Source organism: Sebastes fasciatus, chromosome 19, assembly GCF_043250625.1.
Source record: "Sebastes fasciatus isolate fSebFas1 chromosome 19, fSebFas1.pri, whole genome shotgun sequence".
NCBI classification, from domain to species: domain Eukaryota; kingdom Metazoa; phylum Chordata; class Actinopteri; order Perciformes; family Sebastidae; genus Sebastes; species Sebastes fasciatus.
The window spans coordinates 5,186,510-5,209,374 of NC_133813.1; the positions used below are offsets into that span (position 1 = coordinate 5,186,510).

Below are 22,865 nucleotides of genomic sequence, written 5' to 3' on the forward strand. Positions count from 1 at the left end.
TTAAAGTTTCATGACTCATTTGTTGATCCTGTTGTCTTCACATCACACTATGACGTGTTTTTACATGAATCCAATCAATCAATTATTTTTTATCAATCTTATTAATCTTTCCCTTTGGAGAGTAAATATGGTTAGAAGAGGCGTATTAAGCATAGTGCCTTCTTGGATTTCCCTATGGTAGATAAAACGAGATAAAGTGCCCTCTAGGGCACCCCTTCCAGTGGAGAAAACATGATGAAGTGCCCTCTAGGGTGCCCTTCCAGTGGAGAAAACATGATGAAGTGCCCTCTAGGGTGCCCTTCCAGTGGAGAAAACATGATGAAGTGCCCTCTAGGGTGCCCTTCTAGTGGAGAAAACATGATGAAGTGCCCTCTAGGGTGCCTTTCTAGTGGAGAAAACATGATGAAGTGCCCTCTAGGGTGCCCTTCCAGTGGAGAAAACATGATGAAGTGCCCTCTAGGGTGCCCTTCTAGTGGAGAAAACGTAATAAAGTGCCCTCTAAGGTGCCATTCCAGTGGAGAAAACGTAATAAAGTGCCCTCTAGGGTGCCATTCCAGTAGAGAAAATGAGATGAATTGCTCTCTAGGGTGCCCTTCCAGTGGAGAAAACATGATGAAGTGCCCTCTAGGGTGCCATTCCAGTAGAGAAAATGAGATGAAGTGCTCTCTAGGGTGCCCTTCCAGTGGAGAAAACATGATGAAGTGCCCTCTAGGGTGCCCTTCCAGTAGAGAAAACATGATGAAGTGCCCTCTAGGGTGCCCTTCCAGTAGAGAAAACGTGATAAAGTGGCCTCTACGTGCAGGAATACTTGTGTCATCACTGTGCCCCACCGCAAACAGTTGGTGCCCTTTTTATCTGTTGGTGCCGCGACTGACGCAGGGAGACACTTTGCTTCTGATCTTTTATATTCAAATCATTTCATGGACATACTAATATAAAGTATGAAGAACCACTGGAAACAGTGACGTCAAAAGAAGATGCCTCAAATTTTTTTTTAGATATAGTATGTTTGTCACACCTACATGCTTCATCTGCAGTCTATTATGTTATTGTTATTGCTATAATTATTATTCTCAGATTCAATGCGCCGTGTGTGGAATCTTCAGTTGAGACAACAACATGGACATAGAACAGACACTCCCTTCATTGTAACCTTAGACACCGATCACCGATGACATCACAAGAGTCCTGTGATTACTATTATGCTTCATTGTCCTGCAAATGTTTTCCAATTGAATGGCCTATTAAACTATTAACAAAGGGAGCCATGTTGAAATAGCCACCAGTTCACAAGCTAATTCCACTTTGTTCCCGGGCTTACAGATAGTGACTGTGAGAGAAATCCGGTGTGAACATGTTTAGGCAAGTGTTTTACTGTTTACTGTCTGTCACAGCAGGTTATTGCTTAACTCTGAGGCCTCTTTGTGTGGGGAGTCAATTTTTCAAATATCCGGTGCTATTAGGTTATCAAGAACAAGAAACACTTGTTTTTTTTGAGTTACACTATGCCAAAAGCATTTTAGTTCCACAAGTCCCTGAGAAGAATTTACTGAGCTCAGTGTCAGTGCAGCCATCAGTCCTTTATTAATGCCTAAGACCTCAGGCCTCGCACAATATGGTGCTCGCAAAATGCGAATATTATCTAGCGAAGGGGGAATAGCCATAGGCATCGTATTCTTTTGGAATTTATGCTCATAAAAGATTGATGTTAAAGTATGAGAACATTTTTTAACATCCTTAGATACAACAAGACCTGAATTACTGGCTCAAGTTCAACATAGTAGGCTCCTGCATAGGTTTATGGATTTACTAGTAATTTGTGTTCAACTTTTCTGCATTTTTGGTATTAAAAAACTCAAATTGTAGTATTTTGAAATAGATTTCATTGATTTTCTTTTTGCTATCAGTCGATACGGAGTACCACGGATTACTGAACTCAAGCAGTGTGTTGTTATTGGGCTGAATCTGAACCTGAAGCAGCGTGCTGGTGTTTCCTAGTTGTGGACTGAAGATTCAGACGATTCATAGAAACCTAAACACCTCGGTTGATGGCTGAAGCCAATGATTGACGTTTAATTGCTTCATCTTGTGTTAGATATGCAAGGAGGGATCTGTGTGTGTCAGGTAAATATATAAACATACTGTATCAAGTTGGAATGGCTTCTAGGAGGTGTGGCCATTAGGTGGTTAATGTCCATTATACGAAGGGGTGCTGTCAACAAAAAAATAAAGTTTTCCTCCGGGACTATTTGCCTCATGACTCAGCAGAGAGGTCAAATCAGGCCAAACTGCTTCTGTGGTTTCAGTACGAAAGCCGACTAAAGACGAATGAATTGATCATACCATATGAGATCACACGAGCTGCGATGCCAAATCGGGTCAGGGGCGTAAAGTGGGCCACTTCCTACCCCTCTACAACCGCCGCCCTCGCTCGGTCCACACCCATCGTTGAACTCTGCTTGCATTTTTATCTCAACTGTCTACACACCTGTAAAGTTTTGTGATGCCAAATAGTTTGGATCACAACTACATACTTGGCAAAGTACTCCAAACCTCATCTGTGGTTGTTCCTGCTACAGTAGGTGTCTCGCGGATCATGATGACACACACAAACAGCATCGGAAAACATTAAATACTTGTATTTATTTGTTGTTTATTGTTCGTCTCGCTATATTAAATGGCCTGTCAATCAATTTCAGAGAGAAAGCAGGTTGATATTTGTGTCTCATACACTTGAGACTCACCTTAGCAACACATTAGTGGCAGAATAGTCTCCAATTTGTCAAAGCAGACATCACAAACATTGGGCAAGTTCACATCAACATACTGGAACTGATTAAAGGTCGACAGACTAATTCTTAGAGGCAACTTGGTATGTGCACTGGTCTCTCTTTACATGCTCAAAATGTACAGTATTTCGAGACAATGGTACATTTAAAGTGGCCATGCAGTCAGTTTTGGGTTGGTATTTCAGACACACTTTTCACAGCTTTGTTTTTTTCTTTACTAATATTGCTGGTTGGGTAAACAGTTACGATTCAGAGAGGAGAGGTAGAAGAATGAAAAATAGCTGATATTAACAGTAAGTTTGTCCTCTGCAGATTTTGAAATAGCACCATTTATCATGTCGATGTCCGTTTCCTTGACCAGGCGTGGTTACCACAAATGAATAAAATAAGAACAGTTTCTCACTCCTCCAGCGCGACCGTGGCAGGGTCATCAATAACTGTAAAAAAGAGAAACAAAGAAAACTGTTGTGCAATGTTTAAAAAGAAGTTTAGTTGTTAAATAGCATGAAATAATCCTTTATCAGTTCCAATCTGTTTCCGTTTTGATATCTAACTGTGTATGTAAAATTTACTGCAAGGCAGGTATATCAAAATGGGAACACACACACACACACACACACACACACACACACACACACACACACACACACACACCAATTAACATTCCCGTCTGTAAAACCAACAGACGCCACATCTTCCTGGCAGTTGAAGTTATTTGTGAACATATCTGTTAAAACCGCAGATGTGTGAGGTTGCCAACTTTTCATCAGGGCATTGGTTGGTATGAGGATGTGGTCCTATACTTACCGGAATAGGCACAAAACAGGCCAGGTCACCGTAACAAGGACATCATAACGTCACCCTCCAGGCAGGATAAAGTGTATTTTTAGTGTTTGCCCATTATTCAAACTGATGTCATGTGGCATGATTAGGCTGCTTGTACTCTCAAAAATGGTCTTAAACAACTTAATTATCAATTAAAAAAACGTCTTAAACAATTGTATTATTTCTGCAGCGTACATTTCAAGGCATCACTAGTTGCAAATAATTTTTCTTAGATTCAAAGAAATGAGATCTAATTTAGGTCAAACTGTCTATGCAAGTCAGTGACAGTTAAAAAATCAGCAGTGACTCACTCATCTGCTATTCTTTACTAACCAGTCGCCAGAAAACATGTTGGCACTGCACGTTTCTGCGAACCACGGGATACGTTGGATGTTGACGTTTCTGAACCAAAAATATGTTTCATATCAGCCTTGTATCACACGTACAGAAATGCCACATGATTAATGTTAGTTAAGGCAACAAAAGTACTTGGTTGTGGTTAGAAAAAAGGTCATGGTTTGTGGTAAAATAATAACCTAATAATCTAACGTAATGTAACAATGTAATGTAACAACGTAACGTAACAACGTAACGTAACAACGTAACGTAACAACGTAACATAACAACATAACATAACAACGTAACATAACAACATAATGTATCAACGTAAAATATCAATGTAATATAACAACGTAACATAACAACGTAATGTAACAATGTAATGTAACATAACAATGTAATGTAATAACGTAATGTAACGACATAACGTAACATAACAATGTAATGTAACAACATAACATAACGTAACAACATAACGTGACAACACAACGTAACAACACAACGTAACAACACAACATAACAACACAACGTAATGTAACAACGTAACATAACGTAACAACGTAACAACACAACGTAACATAACAATGTAATGTTACAACATAACGTAACAACATAACATAACGTAACAACGTAACGTGACAACATAACATAATGTAACAACATAACGTAACAACATAACATAACGTAACAACATAACATAACGTAACAACGTAACGTAGCAACGTAATGTAATAGCGTAACATGACAATGTAACATGACAATGTAACATAACATAACGTAAATACGTAACGTAACTACGTAAGATAGCGTAAATAAATAACAACCGCCCTTTGCAGACATTTTTACAGAGCAAGTGTAAACTCAATGTTTACTTTTGGTTTCACACAGGACACAAGCAGCGGACTCCTGGCGCTCTCCTGCCGCCTTTTGTGGATTATTATTATTGTTATTATTTTGTGGTTATTATACCACGTAACTTTCAATAACGGTCGCACCATATATTACGTCCTGTTCTCTGCGAGTCGCTCGTTGCTCTGACCGAATGCAAAGACGTCCACATTCAATGTATCCATGGTTTGCAGAAACGTACAAGCCAACATTGTTTCCTGGGCTGTTATTTGTAACTAACTGGTGTTTAACCTACCGCTGCATAGCTGTGCATACAATACAGACAGAGGTCTCACTCATTACTAGAATACTGTAATAAAAAACATTCCAGACGAATGGCAACACAAACACACAAAGCATTCATAGTTACACAAAGCCAGCATTGTAAAATCTTTGTCATCGTCTCAGCTCGTTACTTCACATATATCAACTATCACAATCTCCAGTACAATCTGTTCTCCAGGACATCTTTTGACCAATCTCTGGCCTTTCTCTGTACACAAACACAAATCACAGTCCCGAACAATAATATCTGCAGCATTTGACACCCAGGTGCATTATGTGCAGACTTAAACTTGTAACTTTGACTGTTTGCTATTCTATGAAGTCAAATAGTCTGCAAAGCAGTCACTGTTTGTTGACATACAGTAGCCCACATTGTAAAAGGAACTAAGAGGTATTTATCTTGCTTAGTGTTAACGTCACAGCTGACCTCAATAAGTGCACTGTAGAACAGTTTGTGCCCTAGTTCATTGTTTGTTGTTTTGTCCATGATGGTGAACATAATGACCAACCAAGAAATAATAATATGTAATTAAAACCAAGCCTGAATTACTCAGAGCTCTATAATATGAAAAATAAACCTCCCACAGTAATTCAACACTAATTGGCGTGATTTCACGGTTACTCACTGTTTCATACTGCCACTACTATAAAACAGGCGGAAATTGCAGGAAATATGCAATACAAAGGCTGGGTTGCATCAGTAAGGATTCATTTAATCTAAGATCAGAGTTTAGCAAAACTAGGTTTAAAATTAGTAAATCTGTATTTAAAATTAAGCAGAGTTCTGTTGCACAATTATAAACCAATTTCAGTTTCACCCATTTTTAGATCACATGAAAAATAACACTTTTATTCATTGTTACAGTCAGGATTTTTTTTTAAAGAAATAGGAAAAATGCTAACATTATGTTTATTAAATGATTTCCATATGAAATATTTTTTACCCTGCATATGTGTGCATATCTTTCATATTCAACTTGCAGTAGTCTCATGAGCCCAAAGACTAGTCATTTTTTAAATGTCTTCACTATGTATGCTTAGGCAAGCCCAAAGAACATGTCCACCAAATATAAAAAAAAAAAAAAAAAAAAAAATGAAATTAAAAATATCAGTTGCAGGCACAAATGGATTAATAAATCACAGTTGATTGATGTAAACCCAAATTAAATAGAGTTTAATCAATATGGAGATGCTTGCTTACCCAAATGTAAAATAATAACAAAACATAAATTGTTTGCTAGCTAACTAAAGAGTCAGATAGTTAACATTACTCCTGATGGTGCTGCAGAGAAGCTCTAATTTCTCCTCCTTTGAGGAAAAACTCATTGGCTGAATTAATGGAGCAATAGGGCCAAATAATACAAGATAAAAAATCGGACAACAGCACAGATTGGGTTAAATCTGTTTTTTTAAAGGTGCAGTGTGTAGTATTTGGCAGCAGCTAGTGGTGAGGTTGCAGATTGCAACCAATTGAAACTTCTCCCGTGTGCCAAGCGTGTAGGAAATCACGCAAAAACGTGATCGGTCCTCTCTAGAGCCAGTTTTTGGTTTGTCCGTTCTGGGCTACTGTAGAAACATGGCAGCCGGCACCTTTAAGAGGACCCGATCTCTATGTAGACAGATATGATGATATACGGCTCATTCTAAGGTGACGAAAACACAACACTTCTTATTTAATATTAAATTCCATGTCTGCCAAAAGATCCCCCTAAATGCTTCACAATGTTCCTTTAACTTTCGTGGAGGAACTTGATTATTTTGCTCGATCTATCCCAAAAAAGCAGCCATTTCAAAATTTAAACCTCTTTAAAGTGTAAGTTTAAAGTTAATACTGGATCACATTTTAAATTGGAGTTTAAAGTTTTGTTGCAACAGAATTAAATTGAATATAGGTTTAGAGTCAAAACTAACTTAAAGAGAGGTTTAAATTTATTTTTCTTAATTTTAAGCTACTTTTAAAGTTTAGTGCAACATGATTTAAAGTTAAAGCATGATTTAGTTGTGATCAGGTTCCTTGTTGGTGCAACCCAGGCTTAAAGACTTACTTACTTAAGCCTTTGTTTTCTTTGTGGAACAAAGGCCATTGGTGAAAGGTTTCCACCCTTGTCTGTCTTGGGCAATTTTAAAGACTCACAAGATCTGAAATCTCAACAAACTGTCAGGTATTACTAACAATTCACCTCTCACATATTTAACATGTTGACATATTTTGTCTAATGAAATGTTGACAGAAAAATAGGCATTGACAAATAGACGTGGTAAAAGTATGCAGGCAGGAATTAGCTTTTTCACTCAACACTTTTTGTCTCTCCGGGTCAAATTCAGGCAGGCATTTTTGTTTGCCCGTTGTTGTCTGTTCATTTCCATGCCTCGGAGTCAGTAGCGTGTTCTATTCAGTGTTTTTTCTAGGCACAACGAAACCCTCTTTGGTGTCACAACAAACATGTGTGTCATGGTGAGCATTAAAGAATTATGCATTTAATACAGCCAGGAGAAAGTAAATCATATTGGCAAATTTATGCCGAGATAAAAATGAGAATGGCGGAGGGAGTGTCTGCTGTGGCAACAGAGCCTACCTTTCCTTGTGGTAGGAAGAGAGCAAAGTACGGATCTCAACAGATAAATCCGGAACCACAAGACCATCTCCGGGAGAGGAGGGTGTTACTGAAAAAGAAGAGGAAGAAAAAAGACAAGAGATTTCACTTTCCATTTTAAAGATATCAAACTCTAGATCAAATATTTTTTAACATAACCCTTTGTGGTTGGAAACATTCTTTCTGCTTGATTACGGGGAATTCCTTATCAGACTTTTTGTTTCTCGCAACCCGTCTTAATGATCGGAATGCTCTTTAAAAAACATTTCCTGATGTTCCCCTCGGTTGCTATTATCGAGTATAGATGTTTATGTTCTGATGTGTTTGTCAGCAGGTGTTGGAGATAATGCGTCTATTCAAGCTGACACAGTCTGGCTCATTGTCCCATGTCATTGTTGGGCAGCAATATTTATCTCTTTTAGATCTCGCTATTTGCTCAAACCCGTTTGTCTACTTTTAGGCCTGGCGTCATTCCAGCTCTCTGCAGATGAAGACACAGCGTATCTAAATGAGGCGGTGCGTTCCACGGCTCATTAAATTGTCTACATGGAGAGACAGATGTGCATGTCTAAGTAGGCCATGACAATCTGATCCATCCACGGATAGGTATGTTTGCAAGTTTTAGCTCCTTTATTACAAGTCGTGTCACATTTTTGCAGCCATTAGCTTCTATTTCATTCCCACATGATGTGGAAATCAAATTGGTAGACTCCTGAAACTTGCTTGAGTTGTGCAGTCAGTCACAGTGAAGATTAAGTCTGCACTAAAGCAGCAAATAGTCATCCTATTTACAATAACAATGGATCGCATGACTACCTGTTTGCGAAAGGCGTCGCTCATAGCGACAAATCCACAGATCACTATCAGTCAATTTTTTGGCTACGTTTCAAATCTCACACTTTTTACTTTTAGTACATACATACTACTTCATCATAACATTGGGCCTTGAACTTTGACAACCTTGCTCATATATCTGCTGCACAGAAAAGCATGCCGGCTTGCCAGCCCAGTCGCACAGCAGTTTGTGAAATAGTCACGAAATGTAATGTATTAATTAGTCTACATAGACACAAACTTCACATTTTTTTTTGATGCTCAGCACGAAATCAATTCGTATGTAATCCACGTAATTGTGAACCGGGAAGTATAAAGAGTGGCGAACCCCACGGAGGTTGGGGATGGATGAGTGGATCAAAAAGCACAGGACCTTTGCCCAGGAGACCGGTGTTCATGTCCCATGTGAAACCACAGGTCAAAGTTGATTTATTTGTCAAATCACGGCACTTCCAGAGTTATTTTAACCCAGACCGCGACCTTTTACTAAACCTAACTAAGTAGTTTTGTTGCCTAACTCTAACCAAGTCGATCTCTTCCTAAACCTAACTAAGTGGTTTTATTTTTAAAAGACTGGAGCGTAAATTGACGCGTGTTTCTGGACATTTGTAGGAAAAAGCACGAAAAATACCTTGTTGAAAGTCCCGCTGAGCGTCAAAAGAAAAGGGAAATTTGTGTCTACAGTACGTACACGAATCAAATAGATTAAATTTCTTGACTATTTCATGAACTGCCATGAGACTGTTGGGACAAATTTCCACAAAGGTGGTCAATAAAGTCAAAGTAAGTAAAGTAAGTAAGTAAGGTTTGCATACTGCAAAATAGGTAGGACATCCTGGTATTTTTGGCATACTGCATTTGACATACTATGTATTGGGATATACTAAATCTTTTTCTGGCTATAGTATGGTAGTATGGGAGCATATTTCACGTCATTGATTTGGTTTTATGGCCTACAACTTTGCTGTTTTGGTTCACTCTCACTGCTTTGATCTATATAGTTTTTGGCAGCAGCAGACATTTGTTTTGAGCGAACAACAATAATAATATAAAAATCCAGGTACACTACCTGCCCAACAGACAAAGTTAGTGACTAGTGGTTAGTGGTGAGCAAAGCAGAGCTAAAAGTAATGGAAATATTGGACTTACGTTCATCAGGTGGACAAAAACATGAATGCCATTGTAGGGCAGTATCTGTTGGATGTGTAACTAGACAATGCATACAGCTCGTTTTCGCTGCTCACAAGTGGCCAACAAATCAGTTATTGCAGCTTTAGTTGATCGGTCATGCAGTTCAAGTGCAGCTTGAATTGAAAAGAATTCACTGCATTCTTTTCGTAACTTTGACATAAATAAAAGCAGACTAGTTTGATTACACAACTCCAGGAAGAGTCTGCTAATAGATTTTAACACATGCAGAAATGAATGAAAACAAATGAAGGGCCGGAATTGCTGAAAAAAAAAATCCAGTGAAATTAAAAGCAGATGAGTTGTGATGTCGGTGACTGGTAAAGTGCCTAAAGGCTTCTGTTGATTGACATCAGAGGGAGGTAGCAGTGTGACTACATGATGCAGGTGTCACTCTTGTGGTACACTACCTATTTCATGGTATAGCGATCCCTGCTTCACTGGAATGGCCTTCCTGGAGATCTGCATTTCGATCTTCATGAGGTGATCACAACACTGCTTCCACTGGCCTGCAACAAATATCATATGCAGTGATGTTCAAAGCATGATAGCGGCAGAGCTTCTGACAGTTAATTTGACAATCAGCGTCTGTCTCTGCAATTAATCTGTCAGTTCATTTTAACAAGCTGGCGTTATCTCAAAACTCATACTAATGCATAAAGTATAGATGCCATGTCATAACCATACATGTCGTACCACATGCCAGGCGGCTCTAAACATTATGTAACGTTCAATGTGTACCAATATAAATATTAACGACCTGATTCCGAATCATTATTTGTGTTGAGCATTGAACAATTTCCTTGACTTCACAATAAAAACTGTGAGCAGTTTGCTGCAAACAGACAGCTGAAAATATCAACTAGTCGTCTCCAGTTAAGAAAGATGAGGACAAACCAAAGCTCCCATGCACCTCAGCAACAAATCTTTAAAGCTAGGGTCGCTAATGTTGAGAAACTAGCAAGAGTACGGTGGATTTTTTTTAATTATCCAAGTGACAAACTGAGCCAAGTGTTGCCAACTCTTTTCCAATGAAAGTAGCAAGCAGCACCAGCTCCAAAAGTCCTCAGTTGTGAAACAGAAAATGTTCCCATATACTCCGATCCTTCTCCTGGCTGCTCTCAGTGTCATCTAGAACATCTCTCCCTATTCATTGTCTATGGAGCTGCTCCACACTTTATACCCCATGACATCAAAGTTTGAGTTTTAGCTCTCTAGTTTTTGGATTTGGGAGAGTTGTTCATGTTTACTAATAGTTTTTGGACTGTCTTAGACCATAGGAATAACATGTATGAATTTTTAAAATGACATAGTTCCCCCTTTAAGGTAAAGGCCAGAGGAAGGTAGCTGTACTGAAACAGCTTGCATTAAGGACATACAGATCATTTGTGAAAGTGTGAAAGTGTGAAAACAGTTAAATGGTAAGCAAGTGATTGCTGACAAACAAACACACCCTTGTTCGCACCAAGGAGTGGCCCACACCACACATTCACTTACTATTCACACAATATTGTTTTGATGACACCTCCACAGACACATTCACAAGCCTGTTCTGTCTGTACAGCAATAGCAAATAAAAGATAGTTTACCACAAAATGCACTGCCTTATTAAACAAGAACTATTGCATTTCTTAATTCTCTGATGTGCACGGAGGCATAAAGAAGTTACAATAATAGCCGGGAGGAACAGGGACACACCCTTGGTTCAGGTACTCTTAGAGACTTGAAGTCTACTGGCTGGTTAAGGACAATTTCGCCCCAAATGTGTGCATATTACTTCATTTAAATACGTGCAAATAGCACAGGAGCACTGAGACAGCCGTTAGGTGTGCATTTCACCCTTTCCCAGTGCTTTGAGAATCACACTTTTTGTGTCATGCAGTGTTTGATTAGTAGTTTTTGTCATGTACATTCGTGCAAATTCTACAACATAATGCAACAGTAAGTTGTCCCTAAGCCCCATCATTAGACAATGTGACTGTGGTTTCATTCAACTTTTCCCACAAACTGGATTCAACTTTTCTTTTGTCTTATTTTGTGCAGGTTTAGTGGTCGCCAAGTGGACCAATTATATTAGCTTGTTTAACAACACTGAAACATCTAAAACTAATGTAGAGCATATTTATCAGCTGCGACAGTGACGCTGGTATTATTTCAACTTGTGAGTGAATGTGTCATCATGGCGAAATGTGGTCCTGGAGATACCTACTGGATCTGGAACTACCACAAAGGCGGCGCCAGCAGGCAGCTTTTTGAAGCAAACAAGTTGTGAAACCCACCGAACACAACCTGCCGAGGTAGTTAGTGACTAACTGGTCTATATAGTTAATTTAGCTGCTGAAAAAACAGATATATTTCCCTCAGGAGTTAGCTAGCGGAGACCACAAACAGAGCTGAGTGAATATTGGACAACCTTCACTACTTACATTCAACCGGTGCCCAGAAATACAATCAATGGAATGGTAAAGTCGCTCTGTATGCAAACAAGTTCGCCACACAGTATTAACTTAGAAGGTGATAATATGTCAATGCTTTGTTTACAGTTTGTGTGGATTAAGACCGCTCTTTAATGTGCCTGCCGATCCCTAATAAACCCATTGAACCATACAGGCTGTAGAGTCACAGGGTTCATGAGTGGGTAGGCCAGGTAGGCATTATATCAGCTACATGCAGAACACCAAAATGGTACATATTAGGGCTGTCAATCAATTCAAATATTTAATCACAATTAACCACATTATTATCCATAGTTAATCGTGATAAATCGCAAATTAATCGCACATTTGTTATCTGTTCAAAATGTACCTTAAAGGGAGAATTAAGGTATTTCATACTCTTATCAACATCAAAATCTATGTAAATATTTATTACTGGAAATCAATTAACAACACAAATATTGTCCAGAAACCCTCACAGGTACTGCATTTAGTATAAAAAAATATGCTCAAATCATAACATGGCAAACTGCAGCCCAACAGGCAACAACAGCTGTCAGTGTGTCAGTGTGCTGACTTGACTATGACTTGCCCCAAAACTGCATGTAATTATCATAAAGTGGGCATTTCTGTAAAGGGGAGACTCGTGGGTACCCATAGAACCCATTTTCATTCAAATATCTTGAGGTCAGAGGTCAAGGGACCCCTTTGAAAATAGCGATGCCAGTTTTTCCTCGCCAAAATTTAGCGTAAATTTGAAGTGTTATTTAGCCTCCTTCACAACAAGCTAGTATGACATGGTTGGTACCAATTAATTCCTTGGGGTTTCTAGTTTCACATGATACCAGTACCAACCTAAAAATCGCAAGTTGCGTTAATGCCTTAAAGAAATTAGCAGCGTCAAAAAAAAATTGCGTTAACTCGTTATTATCGGGTTAAAGTTGACAGCTCTATGTGTAAGGGATAATGTACAGCACGGCTACTTACTTAAGAATTCAGTAATTTGACACAAAAATGGTCCTCCAGAGTCCGACATCAGAACTGCGTCCATAGCAACGGTGTGTTAGAAATAAATAATAATAGATCGTAGAATACCGTAATTGACCAATCAGAATTGAGTATTCAACAAACCCGTGTAATGAGTGTAATTGAAAGTACATTATGTAACTAAAAATCATAACACTTTGTAATGTCTCAATGTCATAACACAAGAAGGAACTCAATTAGTTCTAGTTGGAACATAATTATTAGGATTGGGTGTCACCGTAATCAAAGGTGGGAACACCACTCCCACAGAGATTGGGCACCTTTCTATGGCACTATTAAGTATGTTCAACTGTCATACTAACATACATCATATATTGTCTGGAAGCATATACCTGGCGCCAGGTTTATAGATACTATATATTCATTGTTCAACACAATGGAGACTGACTCCATGTTTTCATAACGTTATCACCACACAAGTATGTCACATAGCTATATAGATAGATGAGGAAAGTACAGACCAGTAAACATCACATGATCTCATTCAGGCATCAGACAAATATGTTTTCTGTGACACACTATTCATAAAATGGCATGCCAGTTTCACCGATGCCACGAACGTGTCATTAAAGAATCCCGTCTTGCAGGTATCAGCAGGTGCATTTCTATGACCTTAGAATACACGCACACAGCCTGATAAAGATCCCCTCTAACTATTTCCGAGTATAACTTGGCTGAGATTGACTGTAAGCAAGTGCAGTTTGTTTCTCCTGACGTTAGGCAAGAGCGTTCTGCCCCGTGCTTGCAGATCGCAACGGATCGAGGAACATATGTGGAATGGTAACAAGATTGTTATCGGCTTTTCTGCAGTATTCAGAATAGGCAACTCTGAAGGCTCTGCATCACCGGTAAAATCTAATAGTTAGTGTTTTACTATGGAAGAAGTCATCACAGAGAGCTTTAAGGTATTGTGTGGCATGCAGAGGGCTACTCATTCAATCAGACTGTGCATCTGAAAGCAACAGTTTGACGGAAATGTGCGTATTCAGTTAGATGAGAAGATAGATACCACTCTCATGTCTGTATGCTAAATATGAAGGTGCAGCCAGCAGCTTATCTTAGCATAATGACAGGAAACAGCCGGCCTGGCTCTGCCCAAAGGTAACAGACAAATCGCAACACATCTCATTTGATTTTAATCCTTATATATCTGTTGGTTTCCTGGCACCCTCACGGTGACGAAAAGTCTCCAGGAAGTCACTGCTCCCAACCAAGAAACAGCCCGACACGTAACCACCACCCGTCGTATTTACACTTTAAGATAAAAGATAAAAGTGTATTCATCCCGAGGGAAATTATAATCAAGTTTTATTATGGATTAAACAAACAAGAGACGTTATGTGTTCAGTCCTTTTTTGATTTTCTTCTGCCTGTATGTTTGGTATTAATGGTATTAATGAACAAGTGGTTTAAGGTGGATATCATCCATGACTAATGTGCTGCACCTTGGGTGTGTATTTTGATGCAGATCCAGAACAATACCAAAAAACTTGAAACTTCCCTATAATAACAACAAATACAAATTGGGAGGATTATGAAACTGTGGCAGAAGTATGAACTGTGAGTGCTCTCTAATATTAAAAAAGAGGTGGTTCTGTTATGTGCACACGCTGTTCTTGGCAGTACAACTCAAACTCAGGGCGTGCCACAGCACTCCTGAATAGTGACACAATCGCTTCTTTGTTGGCTCCTGGCCTAATTTCATACATTTGTCTCGTAGCTGGGGTTAGAGACAAGACTTGAGGGTTCGGTTGTCAATCGAGGCCTTACTCATGTTATAGACGTGCTGGCGGATGGCCTCGCTCCAGCGCTGCGTGTCTTCAGTTGTGCGCGTGGTCAGCGTACAGGTTACTTCCTCTCCTTGATGCCGTGTGTTGATATATATACTCTGGCAATGGACGGGGTCTCTCTCCGACACACAGACAAAGGTATCCTGACAGAAAAAACACACATAATCCTTTCCATATCAAATTATTCAGATAATCTCATTGGAATTGTGTTTGAATACACATCCCAAAGGTATTTTTTTCGATGCTACGTTTACCTACTGAGATATTTATCGCTGACATGTCGACTGACAAAGTAATCCAACAACTTTAACTGCAGTTAGACAGAAGCTCATAGCAAAACTGCTGCTGACAAAAACATCCTTTTACAAATATATCAGCTGTGGGAGTAGATGTCGATATGACCCTGCGCTACAGACCATTTTACTTTTTTACTTCTTTTTGCATTTTTCATATACCATTAGTTAATCCAATGGTTCTCTAGGGGTCGGACCCCCTCAGAAAGGTACAGCACAAATGTTTATTCATTTATTTTTTTTGCCTTTTCTCAAGTCTTTAACTGTTTTTTAAAATATCACATTATTTTACCTGTTTGAGCCTTTAACGCTTATTTAAAGGGACTATTTGTAATTTTCAGAAATGCTTGTTAACAGCGACACCTGTGGCCGCTAAGTCAACGAAAATCAGCGTCAGGCTCGCGCTTGCTTGCTCTAAATAGACATGAACGAGCATCGCTCAAAATAGTGAGGCGACACGCGTCAGCTAAAACCACAATATCACTCTATATTTCAGCTGCTTGGCAGTAATGTTAGCTGACCAGACGAAGGTCTCTCCATGAATCAATGCTGATCCTAGTGTTGGCTTTTCCTGCCTCAGCCTCCCGACCGTGGTCAGAAGACACAGGGGAGACACCGTAGTTTTGGTGTCCTGGGCCAGACTCGATAACGTTACTCGCTCCGGAGTTAACCTCCGCCGTCACCTCACTCAGCATCAGGGAACCAGGACACATTTCTGCACAAACTGCAACCTCTGCTGTCCATTCCTTTGATATTCTCAGAGCTAAACTATCTATCTTGCTCGTTTTCTCACACACTCGCTGCCGCTCTCTCTCTCTTGCTTCACCACTCACTTCCCACGTACACACACACTCTTCGCACTGCCTCTGCTATTCTCCCACAACACTAGTTTTGTCAATCACGTTCAGTCTCGTGTGTGTCGGTAGTGCGAGCACAAGCGCGAGCAACAGGACGCTGACTGTCGTTGACTTAACAGCTACAGGTGTCACTGTTAACAAGTAATTTCTGGTTCTTACATAGAGTCCCTTTAAAATCCTCACCATTACAGCCGGTTTCCTCTCTGAGGATTTTGTTTTCATTAATTCACTAGTGCACTCTGTAAGCATTTTATTACAATCAATATAGATAAAACCGTAAATGAATCTATTCATTCACAAGACTTTGCCCGTTTAGGACCAACCTTTTTGACGGGGATTACAAGTGATGGCTTGCCCTCAGACTCCAGGTCTTCTTGATTCTGATAGCAGAGAAGACTTTGTCCCCTGAGGACGCCGTAGACATTTTCCCAGCAATTAAGGTCCTCTCCAAGCTGAATGAGAGCAGGGATTTAAGTTGACACAGTGAATGATAATGTGGATCTAATATTAAAAGAATCACAAGGCAGGATAATGCATGAAAATCAAGTCACCTTAACCTTGAGTTGGCCACTTATGCTCAGCTGAATCATGCACAGAGGCTGAGCAACCAGGCGGCAACACACGTTGCCATACAGAGGCAACCAGAATGGATTATCCTCTGGAAGAACAAAGAGATTAGGGATTTCAAGAGGGAGAGGAGAAGACAAAAAGAGGAGAGGATTTGTAACTCACCTGTTGCTGCTAGTGACAAATCATGTGTCTTGAAACCATCCTGGACGTGTTCGATTCTCAGTGTTGTGTGAGCCAGCAGGTTATACTTTGGCCCCCTTCAGACAGAACACATTGGGGAAAAAATCAAGGTGACACTCAGTTATGAAATATTACCCTTCAGTGTGTGTTTCAGGGAGAATTGTCATCCTCACAGTGCAGACAGGTCAGGGGATAAAGGCGGAGGCACACTTCCAGGTCCTACATTTCCACCACTGGATCCACAAACAGCTGCAGACTCAAACACAGCACGGATCTTTTTCCCAGAGGAGCATCCCACTGTGCCCCCCAGTCGGCTCACTCTCCTGGGTCCTAGAGCACCCAGGGAGAAGTCCTCGACCACACAACTGCTGTACAGCTCGACACGAAGCTGGAACCCTGGACCCACCTCGTTGCTGCTTATACACATTCATATAAGGACAGATGACTTTAAAGTGGGATTGGGACAAAAACTGAGAAAAAATAACAGTCAAAACAAGTGACTTACAATATGATGGTGTCTTCAAAACAGATGTCAGTTAAAGTCCTGTCTACCATCACCAGATTGGTCTCATGGATCTCTGTGCCACACTGAAGCAGGCAGAAAACAGCACAGCGCTGTAGCTCTGAAAGGAAAAGAATACAGTAAGAACTGCAATTGATTCTAAAAGGTCTTGATACATATTTATTTCCTGTAATGACATACACTCAGGCAAGTCACAAACCAGAATCATTCCAGTGCACTTTTATAAACTTTTACCAAAATTGCATCTGGCAGAAGGACTAGGCATCACGGTGAAGTCTACAAAGCTTCATTCATTCTAGGGCTGTCAAAGTTAATGTGATAATAACATGTTAACACATTTCTTTAACGCATTAACGCAATTTGCACTTTTTAGGTTGCAGTGGGCTCAGTTTGAAAGCTAGATAGAAGATACTGGCATCATAGGAAACTAGAAAATCCATTTGTACCAACCATGACATACTAGCTTGTCGCGAAGGAGGTTAAATAACGCTCCAAACTTACGCTAAATTTTGGCGAGGAAAAACTGGCATGGCCATTTTCAAAGGGGTCCCTTGACCTCTGACCTCAAGATATGTGAATGAAAATGGGTTCTATGGGTACCCACGAGTCTCCCCTTTACAGACATGCCCACTTTATGATAATCACATGCAGTTTGGGGCAAGTCATAGTCAAGTCAGCACACTGACACAGCTGTTGTTGCCTGTTGGGCTGCAGTTTGCCATGTTATGATTTCAGCATATTGTTTTATGCTAAATGCAGTACCTGTGAGGGTTTCTGGACAATATCTGTCATTGTTTTGTGTTGTTAATTGATTTACAATAATAAATATATACATACATTTGCATAAAGCAGCATATTTGCCCACTCCCATGTTGATAAGAGTATTAAATACTTGACAAATCTCCCTTTAAGGTACATTCTGAACAGATTAAAAAAAATGTGATTAATTTGCAATTCATATTTGAATCGATTGTTAGCCCTATTTCATTCACATTAGTGCAATCAGTCCCCTTGATCACAACATCCGGACTTACCTCCTTTGTTTTTGAAGTACTCTGAGTCTTTCCACATCAGTGGGATCCGCAGGTCTACAGAGTGTAAATTATAAAAGTTAGAAATATAAAAGACAGGTTTAAGTATTTTTTTAATTCATTTATGTAAAGATATTTTGTCATCACTCACCTGAAAGGGAAACTTTCCCCAAACATGGCAAAACATCTTCAGATGGCCTGCAGTGACAGAAATACATCAAACAATAATATAATGCATACAGTACATACATGCTGTACAGTAAAGTATGTAACTTATCTAGTACAACAGCCTCAAGAAGAAAATAACAGACCTGTAACACGACCTCAACAACACTGAGTTCAGTGGGTTGAGCGGGTCATCTCATCAAAACCACTTTAGTTACCCTTGGCGTCACTTTAGGATTAGGCGACAAAACCCCTATAGTTAGGTTTAGGAAAGAACTACATGGTTGGGCTTAAAACCACTACGTTTGTACAGTGAAAATGACTCTGAACGTTGTGAACACGGGACACGAACGAACAGCTGATTGTAACTTAACGCACGGGACACGAACAGCGGCCTCCTTGATGAAAGCCTTGTGTTTGTTGGGCCCGTCCACCTCAACTCTTGTGTCTTTCTGCTCTTTAAACTACGTCACCACACTCCCGGCGCACCTTCTCGGAGCGTTTACCATTGCCGCGGATGGGTTTACATTATAGTTAATGGAACGCCCGGTGCATCTCATACCGGCGCTGAAGGGTGCCGTGTGCGGCGGTACTGAGACGGCCGTCACAGAGCCTCTGTATGGGAATGAGAACAGGCTGGCAGCCCACTGCTCTTAAATGCTTAGATGGGTTGAATGCAGAGGTCAAATTTCATGTATGTACCTGCATATATGTGATGAATGAAATAAAGTTTAAATTGAAGTATTGTATTATCGTTAAAAGTAAATTCAGTATGCATATGTGTAATGTCACATACAGTATATGCATTTTAAACATAACAAATCAGGTAAACCCACACATTTAAACAGAGGCCTTGGATTGAAAAAGTTAACTTGTGTGACCTCTAGTGGCTGGTAGGAGGGACAGCAATGTCCACAAACACTCCCACTCTGCAATACAGCTGTATAACATCCTTGTATCCCTCTCCACTGATAATAAATCTCCTATCTGTCTATTTACCCACACATACAATACATCCTTGCACTCCATCTGACCTGCGTCCCACTCTCTGCAGGATCTGAGCTTTCCTCATGCTCTGTAGTTGGCTGAGCAAGGCCAGAATGCGGGCATTGCAGGTCAGCAGGCTCTTGGAGGCCTCCAGGGCTTGCTCTCTCCGGGAACAAGCTGCCAGGAGCTTACTGGCTCCCTCCCGCATCCGCACCTCCCTCTCAATCTGCTTCAGCACCTCCTCATCCTGCCCGAGATCAGTGGGAAAACAATAATATTCTTTTAATCAAAACTAGCAATATTCTTTTGACTAGAAAGAAAGAAAGATAAACAGCTTAGAGTGTTTGGAGGCTGCTACTGAGAATCGTCTGACGTCCATGAACCAACGAGTCAAACAGTCAAAGCATTATTACGCCGCATTATTATCCACACCGGTCCAGATTGAAATCTATCATCAACTAGTGGACCAATTGCCATTAAACTTTGTACAGACTTCATTGTACCCAGAGGATGAAGCCTAACTACTTTAGTGACCTCATGCAGGAAGGAATATACAAACAAATTGTATCATATTTTTTGTTCGTATCCACGATTTGTTCTTATTTTGTTAGTCCCCATTTATTTCTGGGATTCACTTTTCTTAGTTTTGCTCTTCTCTTAGGTAAGAGAACATTTTACACGTGGTCAAGAGCACTCTTACCAAGATAAGTATCTTGTTTTTACAGTCCACAAATTGTCCAACGCAAGGAAACAAAAGTTTTAAATATGAGGAACAGAAACAGCATTTTTTCTCTCCCGATTCTTGGGCAAGTGCCCGAGTATTTGCACGAGGCACATCACCTGCCCTGTAGTGTTTACGGAGTGTTGTGTTACCTATGCTAATGTTTTTGCTCTAATATAGTGTTTTGGGGGGGCATTACCGATGCAAATACATGCTCTTATATAGTGTTTAAGGGGGGTTATCTATGCTAATAATAAGCAATCGGCCACTCGCCTCCAATTTATGATCAAGTGGGATTCATCATTCAGCACAGCTGGGTAGGAGCAGATTTGGATGGTTAAGAATGTTTGGTGCATCTGGAGTTGACTTGTCTTATTTCTGATTTATATATCACCATTCTGCTTTTTAGTGAAATGTCTTGACAACTATTGGATGGATTGACATGATATTTGGTACAAACATTCCTGTTCACCCCAGGATGAATTGTAAACACATTGGCGACCCCCTGACTTATCTATATACTATATCTACTTTGGTTTATGACCAAACATCTGCAAAACTAATGACATCCCCATCAGCTGTACTTTGTGTTAAGTGCACATCTATACACAAAACTGAGATGGTAAACATTCTACCTGCTGAACATGTTTACATTTTAGCATGCTGATGTTACCGTTTAGCCCAAAAGCAGCCTCGTGTTGGAGCCGCTAGCCGGCTGTAGACTCTTAGTTATGTTATTTAATGTGAGGGAGTGTGAATAGTAATTCCAATATAGAGCTGTTGTTGATGATAGTCATAAACATGACATTATATCAGGTGGTAGTCTCTATTATCGGCCTTGTAACTTCCAAACTCCCTGCTGATCCTTCTGTCAACAGGCTTCAAACACACAGACCTGTTACATAAGAGCCCGGACCCCATGGGGCGACAGTGTTAAATTAGTGCATCACATTAATCCCTGGATGTGTTCCAGCTGTCAGAGCCCCTACACTGAAGTCGTTCCAGGTGAGCAATGACAGTGCATGTTGTTGGAATTCACTTCCTCACAATAGACAATGATACCTTTGTCTCTGTAACAACAGATGTTGTTCCTGTTTTGATAGGTGAAAAAACAATACCGTATATATGCTCTTGCAAAGAAGAGTGTTTCCTGGTGAGATATTTTATAGGAGAGTCTTTTATTGAGAGGGCTGTTTCTCTTATTATTTCATAATGTGGACATTATAATGTGTTGTGTTTTTTTTGTCTTTTTACACCATGAGTAAACTGTTAAGCGCCTGTAGTAATAGCCATATACATGTGTGGAGGATATTTCTGTAAAGGACTCGAAAATCAAGAGAAAGTCTTTTAAAGGTTTAATAAACACTTGCAAGTGGGCAAACGACCATCAACATAAATGTTCAGGGCTGAGAGCCATGAAGCTCTCCGTTTCATGACATTTATACCCTTGCGTGCAGGCTCACAGTCCTATATCTCACATTGTCTATCTGAGTGACACTTCCGTCCTTTTTAAGGTTACTTGTCCTCAAATATTTTCTACCAGTTCGTTGACTAGGTATGCAACACCGGAACAGAAATAGGCCTTAAGGGCAATGAGTATCACCTGTCATGACCTTAGGAATGTGCACGTTTGTATTTTTCCAACACAACATGTCATTTTGCTAGATTTATTATTACATATACATTTGAATACACTGTGACCTTCAGTGAGTTGGTATTCAGGTGATTCTTCTATGACGTTATATTACATTTTTCCCTTATGAACACAGCCTCAACATGAACGTTATATAAGATTTTCCGACTCGTTTCACGGTGGATAATGTTAGTGTTGCAATTTGGTTAACTGCGCAGTCTTTTGAGGTTTAACGTGCATTAACAACAATGCATACGTGTTGTGGTGAAGTACAGCTTTAGGGATCAGAAGGTTGTTGCATAATTCAGTCACGTTCTCTGAGCCTGAGTATGTTCATAAGTTGCGATTATGTTCTGATCCTAAATTATTACATAACCAGGAGTTCACTCAACTGAGCTCGCAACAACCTTTAATTTGTGCCATATTACAATACCTTTCAAATAGTATAAAGGGCACACTGGAAACTGAAGTTTCATTGTGATCAACTATTAGCTTTTCTCAGGTTTTTTTTTATGTGCGGATACAAACATGTAAAATAACAAATTACCTGTAAAATAATAAAATTTGTAATATAACCTTAAACAAAAAAACTAAAATGATCACACACACATTCCTGTACTTAACCACGATATGAACATCTGTAATGAAATATCCAGAAATGCATCAAATTCATCCTCTTTCACTAACCTGGTTGTTATCGCTGCTCATGGTCCTTCTCAGCGGTATCTCGGAGGTCTGCTCCGGGTCTCCGGTGCAGTCAGCAGGCAGTACGGCGAGCAGAGCGACTAATCTCACAGCTGACTGACCAAGTGTTGGAGTGGACCCGCGGACTGAGCAGTTAGTTACTCAACAGAGAGATCAAAACAGTCTTAAGCCTCACTACAAGAGGTT

At 39.9% G+C, this 22,865-nt stretch overlaps 1 protein-coding gene across 1 annotated transcript; it reads right to left on the reverse strand.

The window, feature by feature from the left end:
* Positions 1–2,875: 2,875 nt before the first annotated feature.
* On the reverse strand, positions 2,876–22,796 carry LOC141756874 (rhotekin-like). Its single transcript, XM_074616831.1, has 13 exons — positions 22,662–22,796; positions 19,668–19,867; positions 18,620–18,666; positions 18,472–18,525; positions 17,420–17,537; positions 17,088–17,327; positions 16,897–16,991; positions 16,716–16,822; positions 16,488–16,616; positions 14,995–15,157; positions 10,153–10,251; positions 7,703–7,790; positions 2,876–3,226 (listed from the first exon to the last, which is right to left on the reverse strand). Exons 1-13 carry the CDS (start codon positions 22,680–22,682, stop codon positions 3,220–3,222), a joined length of 1,368 nt encoding a protein of 455 aa, XP_074472932.1. The 5' UTR covers positions 22,683–22,796; the 3' UTR covers positions 2,876–3,219.
* Positions 22,797–22,865: the final 69 nt, after the last annotated feature.